The 11,813-nt window shown below is 36.0% G+C and overlaps 1 protein-coding gene across 1 annotated transcript; it reads right to left on the reverse strand.

Annotated features, from left to right (window-relative positions):
* Positions 1-9,723: 9,723 nt before the first annotated feature.
* LOC127135323 (UDP-glycosyltransferase 84B2) lies at positions 9,724-11,526 on the reverse strand. The gene has a single exon (XM_051062062.1). It carries the CDS (start codon positions 11,409-11,411, stop codon positions 9,903-9,905), a length of 1,509 nt encoding a protein of 502 aa, XP_050918019.1. The 5' UTR covers positions 11,412-11,526; the 3' UTR covers positions 9,724-9,902.
* Positions 11,527-11,813: the final 287 nt, after the last annotated feature.

The following is an 11,813-nucleotide window of genomic DNA, read 5'->3' on the forward strand; positions in this document are numbered from 1 at the left end:
TCTTTGGTGCAAATGCACAAAGATATCTGTTTGATGAGTGACTGCAAACATGATCACGAGGGTTGTGATATTTATAGTGTGAACCCAAAGGGGTGTGTTGTAGTGAAAAGGGACATCCAACGTCTGATGGATGAAGGCATGATCCAGATCGTTCAATCCTGTCATGTAGATGACGATGTCAATGTCATTGTGCCCGTTTTCAAACAACCAGAGAGGTTAGTGATTCAGTATGATAGAAGCAGTAACCAGAACATCCAATAGATCAGTTTCACCGTTGGTAATACGGTTAGCGGGCCCAGTCCCGTATGCATCTGACAAGGATGTACCATATAAATATAATGCTACGATGATAGAGAAAAGTCAAGAGGTCCCGTTACCTACGACCAATTCAGTGGTGAGCATTGCAGATGTTACGAAGGTGACCCGCAGTGGTCGAGTTCTTGGACCGGTGTTCCCAAAAAATAAAGAAGAGTTGAGTATTGGTAAGAAGGCGGAGGTGCCTAATGTAGATCCTATGGACCGTTCAAAGGATAAGTATGGTGAATCCAGCAATTTGAAAGCCAATATTGATGATGATGAGGTACTCTGACTGATCAAGAGGAGTGAATTTAACGTGGCTGAGCAGTTTCTCCAGACCCCCTCAAAGATTTATGTGCTGTCTCTGCTTTTGAATTCTGAAGCGCATAGAGAAGCACTCCAGAGAGTTCTTAAACAGGCATACGTGGAGCAAGATTTTATTGTGGCTTAGTTTGATCACATTGTGGCTAACATCACTTCAGGCAATAATTTGAGCTTTTGCGACAAAGAACTCCCTGAGGAGGGAAGAAATCACAATCTGGCTTTGCATATTTCTATGAATTGCAAAGAAGATGCTTTGCCAAACGTGCTAGTTGACACTGGGTCGTCACTCAATGTGCTTCCAAAGTCAACATTGTCAAAGTTATCTTATCAAGGAGCTCCCATGAGGTATAGTGGAGTAATTGTCAAAGCCTTCGATGGCTCGCGCAAGACAGTTATTGGAGAAGTGGACCTTCCAGTCAAGATATGTCCGAGTGATTTTCAGATTACTTTCCAGGTAATGGATATTCACCCGACCTACAGCTGTTTATTGGGAAGGCCATGGATTCATGAAGCAGGAGCTGTTACTTCCACTCTGCATCAGAAGCTCAAATTTGTCAAGAATGGCAAGTTGGTGATTGTGGGAGGTGAGAAAGCACTATTGGTTATCCATCTGTCATCTTTCTCCTATGTAGAAGCTGAGGATGAGGTTGAAACTCCATTCCAAGCCTTATCTATTGCTGCTGAGAAGAGAGTTGGAGCACCTATGTCCTCTCTAAAAGATGCTCAGAAGATTGTAGAAGAAGGTCTTGTTGATCAGATGGGGCGCGTGGTAGAGGTCGCCGACAACAAGGGAAGAACTGGTTTGGGGTTCCAGAAGGGCTCGTCAACCGTTAGATCTTAAGAAATGCAACTCAGCCTCCGTAGTGGAGGGTTCATTCATGGGATGAACAACACTTAACTACTATGCTAGAGGACAATGAAGAGGAAGACTGCACCAACTTTGTGACGCATGGACAAACATGCAACAATTGGACTGCTATTGATATTCCTGTTATTTTGCATCGATCTAAGGGAGAAGTGAACATTGTTTGGGCATTTTAAATGATCATCAATAAAATTAATTCTATTCATCCACATCTTTAGAGACATAAAACAAAAAGAATTTTCCCGATAAGTTGAGTACCCCGCCTTGGGGAAGCTTATGCAAAAATTAGGGATTATGGCAAGTAACTTCATTCTGCTGATCTTCAAATTTTGGAGAAACTTTGTTAAGCACAATGGTTGACGTCAATTCATCATCCCCAGTAGCAACCAAAAGCACAATGGATATCAAGAGTTGGTAGAAGGATTAGTGGTCAATTGTATTCAATGTAACCCTTCTCCCTGTAAATTACCATTTTCAACTTTGTAAAGATCTATGGAGTCTTGTCATTTACAGACTACCATTCTATTAAATAAAGTTGAGTTTTTATCCAATTGTTTCAACTCTTATTTACTTCAGCCAAATAGTTTTAAATTTTATTATGATCATTTTTGAAATTAAATTTTTTAATCAAAATCATTTTTCTTAAACATATAAAAGCAAGACTTTTAAAGAAATTAAAAAGAAATATCAACAACATTTCGAAAAACAGCAAGTCCTAAGTTTGGAGCATTAATGGTTCCCCCAAGCAATTAACCATTCGGGTATCCCCAGCCAAGTTGGTTGATTCAGTTCCCCTGAGGATTGTATCGATGATTCAAATTTTGTGACACCTTTGTATCCTTTGTGATCGTTTTGTTAGCATATACATATACACATAAGTTCATAATTGCATATTTGTATCATCATATTGGTTGATTCATTGTTTGAGATTCTTATTCTCTGTTATGACGGTACTTTATCCCCATACAAATTTGGCGTCTTTCCTCCTTCAATTGTAGAGTGTCGGCCCCTTAAGCAGAAAGACTTTAACCTTTCTCCTTTCCCCACTGAGTTATCTCCTCATGGATGATTATTGTTTCAGTTTCCTCCCCAGTGGATTATCTGGATGGAATCACTCCCCTTGAGTTATATCCTCATTGGGTTGAGTCTTGATTGATCGTTTCTTTCTAGCTCTTACCTAGATATATGTTTTGGGTCCCCTAAGAGTTTATTACCCAGTAACTTGTAATATTATTCTTAGTTTGCAGTTTGTTACTTCTTGACCAATACCCGGCAAAAGTACCCATGTTTTCCCCATCAGCAGAGTCCCTAGTGGATTCATTTTTTCTCGGAAGTATATCCTTGATATGTTCATCCTAACCGGTGACAAATATCTTTCTTCCCCTGTTTGAGTTTATCCTTGATATGTTCATCCTAACCGATGACGAATATTCTCATTTTTGGTATTCTACCCAGTAAAAAGGTAGTTGTAATCCTTTTTTTTTGTTCCTCAGAGAGTTAATCCTTGATATGTTCATCCTAACCGATGACGGGTTTCCTTCTCTTTATGGTCTTCTACCCAATAATCAGTAGTTGTAAATCCTACTTTCCCCCTGCAGAGTTTATCCTTGATATGTTCACTTTAACCAGTGATGAATATTCTCTCTGTGGTATTCTATCCAGTAACTGATAGATGTAATTCCTATTTTGCTCCTCAATAGAGTTTATCCTTGATATGTTCATCCTAACCGGTGACATATTTTCTCTTTGGTGGTATTCTATCAAGCATTCTATAGATGTAATTCCTACTTTTTGCTCAGTTGGTTTATCCTTGATATGTTCATCTTAACCAATGACGGATATCCTCCTTGACATCCTAGGCAAGTCTATCCTTGATATGTTCATCTTAATCGATAACGGATTTTCTTCCCTTTTGAGTTTATCCTTGATATGTTCACCCTAACCGGTGACGGATATTCTCATCCTTGGTTTTCTGCCCAGTAACTGGTAGTTGTAAATTCTATTTCTGCAGTTTTCCCCAACAAGGTTATTCTTGCCCAATAACCGGTAATGAATACTCCTTCTTGGCGGTTCCCAGCGAGTCATCCTTGATATGTTAATCCTAAACAATGACGGATGTTCTCTCTGTCAGATCTTTATTATCTCCTTACCCTGTAACAGGTAGTGGATAATAGATTTCTGCTCCTCCTGTGTTGAAGTTTATTTCTTCCCAAGTTGATTTGAGTGCGCATTTCCTTGGTGAAATTGCTTTTCCTGCAATGATTCAAGTATTTCAGCTTTACCCTGATTTACTCGTATTCCCCACAGATGTTTTTGTTTCCCCAACTGAGTCTTTCTAGTTTTATGGAAATTCCTCTAGTCTCCCAGCAGTTTTAAGTCGTAGCCTGGCCTACGCATAACCTATGATCCCCTCAGAGTTTCTGTCTCCCCAGTGAGTTTTCCTTACGGAATGCATTATACTCCTGCGAACATTCGGTTTCTTTGATTTCTTTTCCTTTGTGGAAATATTTCCCCACAGAGAATCTAATTTTACATTCATATCATATGCATCATGAGGTCTCTTATGGAACAAAATTTATTTCTATATGTTGTTATTTAAGCCCATTCTACTGAGTCTATATGAAGATTTTAACCTTCACCTCCTCAGTTAGAATGTCCTTAAATAGGGGCAGCTGTACGACCCAAATTTTGACCCTAAGATCCCTCATGCTTTCATCATATGCATTAGCATTAGGATCATGCCTTGGCATCCTCTTTACCCTTCTTTCATTGGGTTTGTTTTGGGAGAGATCACCAAGCACTATATAGTTGTATCATACTTGTATATTATCACTCTATGAACCAAAATACCAAAAATATGTCTTTGTATTTGCCTAACTCTTTTGTAGGTAGGGCATGATCATCATTGATTTTATGAAGTTCATATCTAGGGTTTAAGACCCTCATGGCTAAAAGAAAAACCAAGGATTGGTCCACCAATGTCTCAAAGCATCATATATGAGTCCCAATGATCTTTGGATGTTATATGGATCAAGTATTCTTCAATAGTTTGGAGGAGATTTTCCTTGGAAACCCTAGTTTGACTACGTATCTTGAGTAATTTCTTCAATAAGCCTTCTAACCAATTGAGAAAATTTCTTAAGGGAAACTTAAAATTTCATAATATTATGCATATATGATCTACCACGAGCCTAGAAAGTCAATAGAATTGGAAGTTAGGAAGTTGGTTGATGGTGGTTGGCCAAATGAATTCATCTGATCAAAACTGGGTCTCCCTAGACCCTATCTCCTACAATTTTCACCATATGAAAATGATTCAAAGAGAAAAGTTACTCTAAATTACATTCCAAAAAACATTCATGTTGAGACCTAGAGTTAGTTTTGCATGGAAAATCAGTTTCTATGTTGAAACATTATAGGTCATTTTGTCTAAACCATAATTTGAAAGTCAACTTCCCAAGGCCATAACTTGCTCAATTTTTATGAGATGAAATATTTCCAAGTTGCACAATCAAAGTCAAGATGTCTACTCCAACGTTTATGTTTCGAGTGAGAGCTAAATCAACTTTTATGAGCATGTGATATGAGGATACATTATAGGTCATTTTTGTCCTATTCCATTGAACAAGTGATTTTCCTCAACTTCAAAAATGCATAACTCTATCATTCTAAATCCAAATGACATGAAATTGGTGACATTTTTAAGGTCTTTGAAATAGCTACAACTTTGATGAAAACACTTTTCTAATTTGAAGCTCACATAAAAAATTAAGAAAGGTGGAATATTGAGATATATGACTTGACACTCAGAAACTTTTTCAACTTGGTGAAATTTCCAAATTTCCACCTAAAAATTCACCATGATCCAAGTTCCAAATGAAAAAGTGTCCAACATCAAAGTTGTTCCCCTTGATCTAAGCTTTCCAAAGAACCCAATTTCATGCATTTTAGATGAGATTTGCTAGGGCTTCACGTGGTCTTAACATGTCTGCATCATTGGAGACAATCAAATGTTCAAAACTCCAATTCCCTTTGCCTTTCCATTAAAGCATGATTTGAACTTCAGTACAGTTGCAATTGGATCATAATGGATTGCTTCATGGGCCTGTACACGCCCATGCAAGCGTGTACATCACCATTGCCAAATTTAGCAATTTTTCAAGTGTTCAATTAACAATCCCAAATGCTATAAATACAAAGCCTCTGAGCTCACTTCAAGGAGACCTTGCACGCCAGCTTTGCCCCCCAATTCAAACCCTCACCATTCAAAGGAAAACCTGAGAATTTTCAACTTGAAAATTGAGTTTGAATCTCACTGTTTGGAGATTCAAAAACTCCAGGATCCAAAGCTTTGTACCATTGCCAAACCACTTCTGCAAGCTCCTCGAGTTTGATCAAGTCAAGTTTGAAGCAAGCAAGATCCATTTCTGCACAGCATTGAAGGTAATTTTCAGAAAACTTCTTCTCTTTGATTCTCACTCAATTCTCATCAATTCTCTTGGATCTTTGATTGTCTGAAGTCCTACCAATGTAGGCAAGAAGATTGAGTTGCTTTGAGGTCAAATCGAAGCAACTCAGTTGACACACGTCAAAATTCAACTCCTCATATCTTTCTATATATTTGGAGTTAGTTGAAATTGAGGTCAGATTCGTGCTCTACGCCATTTTTTCTTTCAGATCATGTCCTCTTTTTTCATTTTTGTGATGGTGATGAGTGAACCAGTTCGGTGGACCTCGCCTAAGAAGGTGACCGAAGGTCCAGCGCCGGTGGTGTGCTAGACAGGTTCTGAGCCATTGATCTCATTTGAAATGTTTTAATCTTGAGTGCCCAAAGTAATTACCACGCATGTGGAACAGTTGACCTGGTGTATGGTGGAACGCGTGCTCATGTCCACTTGATCTGCCACCTCAATTAATGAGGGAGATCAAGTGGTCCACGTTTTTTTTAATTTTTTGATTTTCATTTTATTTCATTTGATATTCATTAATTCATATTAATTTTAATATTGATCCAAAAAATATGAGAGTTTCACCAAAAAAAAATTAAATAAATTCCTCTTTCATTTTTTGAATTAAAATTATTTTTTGGATCATTATTAATATTTTTCATGATTTAATTAATTTTATGAATATTTTTAATTGTTTAAAAATACTTTTATGTCTCCAAAAATTCTGAAATTTTTCTCCAAGGTCCTTTGACCTTGTTTGACCTATGATAAATCTCATGGTCATTTCTTTGGTATTTTGATGAGGTTTTAGGAATTTGACAAACCATATTTAATTTAATGCATTATTTTTAGTATTTTTTAAAATGAATAAATGTCAAATAATTTTGTTGAGTTATCTTGATGGTTTGTATGAGTTTGACTTGTGCTGTTGGGCCTTGGTCAAGGTTGATTTGACTTTGTTAGGTTAAGATCATTGAATTTAGGGGATTGATGGAATGTATATTCCATCTCCCCAAATGAATGAATGATCTTAATTTGGTATAAGTTCTCCTTTGACCAATTTGAGGTTTGATCCATTCTCATCCCTCTTCATCTAATTCCCCTTCTTTATGCATCCATTTCATTTGACCTATGATATCCCTAAATCCTAAGGCTAGTTGATTGCAAAATCAACATAAGTATGGATGGGATTAGGCCACCACTTTTGCATATTCTTTTTGTGTGTGGTATGTTTCATGAGCATAGTCCATAATACTATGTCTTTAACATGCATTAACACCAAAATTCTATTGCCCGGCCTCAAATAGTTGTGACTTCTACATAAGTCCAATTAGAATCTACAAAAGGCATAACATTCTAGTTAGTGAGATTGTAAGTATCCCCTCTTTCATGGTATTGTGTGGAAACTTGTCCTTTTTTCCTTCCTTTAGAAGATGTCTTGGTTCAAGGATCCATGCTTGTGATAAGTGGGTTGAGTGTTCTCCAAAGAATGACTTAAAATGAAAAGAAAAAGCAAAAGCAATACTAACTTCGAACTCATTAACAACTAACATTTAATTTCAAGTCATTTACTTTAATGCAATTTAATTTCAAGTCTTTATTCATTTGCCATTATTCATATCATTCTAATTGTTTATGTTAATGTCATTTTCACTTTGTTCACTTGGACCATATTGTGTGATATATCTTGTTTTGTGTATATTTTGTTTGTTTGAGTTGTCTTTGACCATTAATATACATAATAAGAAACAAAAAAAACCCTAAAAAACTATGGACTGTTGGTTTGATCTTGGACAATTGGACTTAGAATCTAGGCAACATCCCTATGCAAAAGGACTTGGCCAATGCCAACTTTTTATGAAACCAAGTACTTGCAACTTGAAACTTCATCTGAGACATCATTGAAGACCCCTTTGAGTTCATCTGCAACATGATCATTATGAAGCTGTTATTTTGAACCGGTGACTTGAGGAATCCATCTGTTACATGAGCAAATTTGAAGAAGATCATGGAGTGACTAATCTTGGATGTGGCTATCTTTATTTGATGTCTTTATCTTCAAGATTGATATATTGTGCATTGTTTGTGGCTTGATTCTAATGTCCAAGGGAATCTGGGTTTCTATATGACATTCTTGTCTATTGGATTGCTACCCATTGGTCAGATCTTTTCAACTCTTAACTTTTAATTTTGTGCTTAGGATTAGTCTCTTCATCTCCTTCCCACTTCTTTAATTTCAAAATCTCTCCCTCCTTTTTAAAAAATCTTATTTGCTTGTACTAATTTTTTTAAACTTTGACCACTTTGCAAACTAGAAACTTTGGCCTTATGCCATTGCATTTTCAAACTTCTTTTCTTAATCAAACTTGTAAATAAACTTAATTATACTTGACTTAAAATTTCAAAAAACAAAAAAGAACTAACTCATTCAAACCATTTTTAGGCCTTTATGCCTTTTCAAACTTAATTTTGTTAAAAGCAATGCATCCACTTTGAAATTTATACCACGAACTACGAGGTTTTTATCCCTCATTTTATGTTGGTACGAAGACACAAGTCCGAAGGTCTTGTCAAACACAAAAATATAATTAATGAATTCTTTTCATCATCCCCCCATTCTATTTGTTTGTTTACATCCATTTGTACAAAATACATATGCACACAAAAAAGGACTCCCTAGGAGTACCTAGGACACTTTGGGTGCTAACACCTTCCCTCTGTGTAACCAACCCCCTTACCTGTAATCTCTGGCATTTTATTAGTTTTGATTTGAAAACTTCTTACTTTTGGATTTTGTTCATACTTTTCCCTTTTCCCTTGGAAACAATAAAAGTGCGGTGGCGATTCTGATTTTATTGATGTCTTGCTTATCCATAGCTTGATGATCATGAATTTACCGCTACACTTACCTCTTAAAATGTCTTTTAATATAAAAAGTTAATTACAGATTTCAATGTGTAAAGTTGACAATTTATTTAAAGGTAGGTTTCTAATAGGTTCAGGTACGTGCCAAAATAGTACATAAAAAATTAAACTTTGTGTCGGCTAAAATCACTGCTAAATTATATGCCTAAGATGGTAGCGTCCTCGACAATCGATGCTAAATAATTACCAATAACAAACTAGCATGACAAATATCGATGCTAAATAAGTACATATAAAAATATAGCGTCATTGTAATCCGACGGTAAAACATTACATACAAAATAACGCTAAAAGAGACCCACGCTATACAAACACATGTAACAAGCTAGCATCAAAAGAAACCGATGCTACATAAACACATGTAACAAGATAGCGTTGCCCGACGCCGACATAAAATATATAATCCTTTTAGCGTATCCACCCATGGATTAATGTCTCCCTAGTGTTTCTTAGAGTCGGCGCTTCAGTAGTGTCGGTTGAACGCTACTGTTAGGTTTTATACTTGAGGAGTTTGTTCCGTCCCAGCGCTAGAACCAATAACGTTGGTTTTTGGTCTGTTAGGGCTTCTTACCGACGCTAAAATGTTGTCTTCTTGTAGGGAAGGATCTTTATTTATAAAAATATTTTTTAAAATTAATTTCGTAATACAAATATAAGATGCTTCATTAACTAACTTTCTTATTGCATAAACCACAAAAATATATTATTAACCACGTATTTTACTTATATCTTATTAACCACAAATATATCTTATTAACCACGAAAAAAAATAATAGAAAAAACTTCTTACAAAGAGAGAGAGAAAGAAAGAGACGGAGAGAATAATCACGGGGTTAATAATTGAAATCCATGTAAAAAATATGATGTTATGAAATTTATGCTTTTTATTTAACTTTAGATGATACTACTGTGTTACAGACTTAATCAATTTAATTCAAAATCACTCTAAGACTTAGAGAGTTAGCTACATCAACTTAAATATGATAGGAAAATTTTCAACTTCATCACTTGTATCACCTTCAATTTTATCATTCGAGTAATATTCAGCCTAGGTGAATGATTCTAGAGAAAAAGGATCTGATTTTTGTGATTCCTTTCCATAGTGTCGATAACGGCCTCCCCATTTTCGTAACTTTGATGGACTTTGAACCATTCATAACTTTCAATTCACAGAGAAACTTATTGATATTAACACTAGAACTACCACCATCTTGACTAGCTTTTTTTGCAGCCTCTTTAATTTCCAAAGCTCTCTTCCTAAACTCAGCAGCATTAGGCCCTTCCACAACCTCATAAACACACCTCTCAATCTCTTCTACACTTCCAACCCCATCTTCTCCAACTTTAATTCTCACCCCATTCTTTAACACATTCTCAATAAGCATAGCATTAGTTGGTTGATCAGTCCAAGAAGGGTAAGCAATAACAGGCACACCAATTATCAATGTCTCAAGTAATGAGTTCCAGCCACAATGACTTATAAAACAAGCCACTGCAGGGTGCTGTAACACCTTCGTTTGTGCACACCATTTCACAACCAAAACTCTCCCTTCAGTTTCTTCCAAAAATTCATTTGGTAATTCATAAGCAGGATCCTCCCATGCAAATCCCCCATTATTTTGTGCTTTAACAACCCATAGAAAATTCTGTCTGCTATTCTTCAAAGCTGTAGCTAAATTACTCATCTGTTTTTTAGACAACACAATCAAACTACCAAATGATATATAAATAACCGATGAGTTTGGTTTACTATTAAGCCACTCTATGCTTGAATTGTCTGCATTCCACATATCAGCACTAACATTACTTGTCTCCTTTTCACCTAATAAAGAAGGTGAAACCAATGGTCCAATAGGATAAATTGGGGTTAGTGAATCCATTGATTTCACTATCTCATCCTCGATTTCAAAAAATGAAGAACCTAAAACCCATTTCACTTTATCCAAAGCTTTGCTGAAATCAGCCATAAGTTCGTCATACTGAGGAGGACTAGAAGGAAGAATTATTGAAGGAAGATCTCTTACCTCTAAGGTTGGTAGCCCAGGTAAATGCACTTTCTCATTAGGATCCTCCAACTTGGGAAATGAATCAATCTTCATATAGTAACGATAGTAAATCGAATAGCAAGCAGAAGCTTGGATCCAAAGCACTGCACAAGGGATTTGATATTCAGCAGCAACATCAATAGCCCAAGGAACAAAGGGAGTGACAATAACACATGAAAACGTTTGGTTTTTGCTGAGGTTGTCGATGAGATTTGAAAGGTTTTTAGCACCCTTTTCACGTGAGGATTTGATTACAGTTTTTGTATCGGAGCGGTCGAATTCGATGCTGAGACCGTCCGAAAAGAACTCAAGTCGGATTCCTGAGTCAGAAAAATTCTGGTCAGTGTTTTTGAGCATGCGCGCACGACCTTCTTCGGTTGTGGCTATGGTGACATGAACACCCTTTGAAACGAGGCGTTTGGCGAAGTTTAACATGGGGTTAACGTGACCTTGTAAAGCCTGTGACACCATGAGAATGTTGATGTTTGTTTTTTCTGCTACTGACATGGTTACTGGTTGCACTAGCTACAGAAGTGAAATCCTATGGTGTAATTTGGAAAGAGAGATGGCTTGGACGACTGTATATCCTCGGTCCCTATTTATATAACATTTTTTACACTTGTTAAAAAAATTGCATAATATAATTTATTTGTAAAATTTATATACATTCAACTCAACTTTTATTTATAGATTATAAAACAGATTGAAAATATTAATAAAAATATTTTTAAAAGAAAAATATAATAAACAACGTGAACAAACATCTAGATGGTCTTTTAACTTGACTAGTAAAAATGATCATTTATATGTAATAATAAACATGATCATTTTTTTTTTACATTTGCTAAAACAATTGCATAATATAATTTATTGGTAGAATTTTATTGAATTTGTAAAATTTGTTCAACG

Source organism: Lathyrus oleraceus, chromosome 4, assembly GCF_024323335.1.
Source record: "Lathyrus oleraceus cultivar Zhongwan6 chromosome 4, CAAS_Psat_ZW6_1.0, whole genome shotgun sequence".
Lineage (NCBI taxonomy): Eukaryota > Viridiplantae > Streptophyta > Magnoliopsida > Fabales > Fabaceae > Lathyrus > Lathyrus oleraceus.

Bases quoted from the DNA above. Each gene is read 5' to 3' on its own strand.
- LOC127135323 (XM_051062062.1), bottom strand. From the start codon at position 11,411: ATGTCAGTAGCAGAAAAAACAAACATCAACATTCTCATGGTGTCACAG.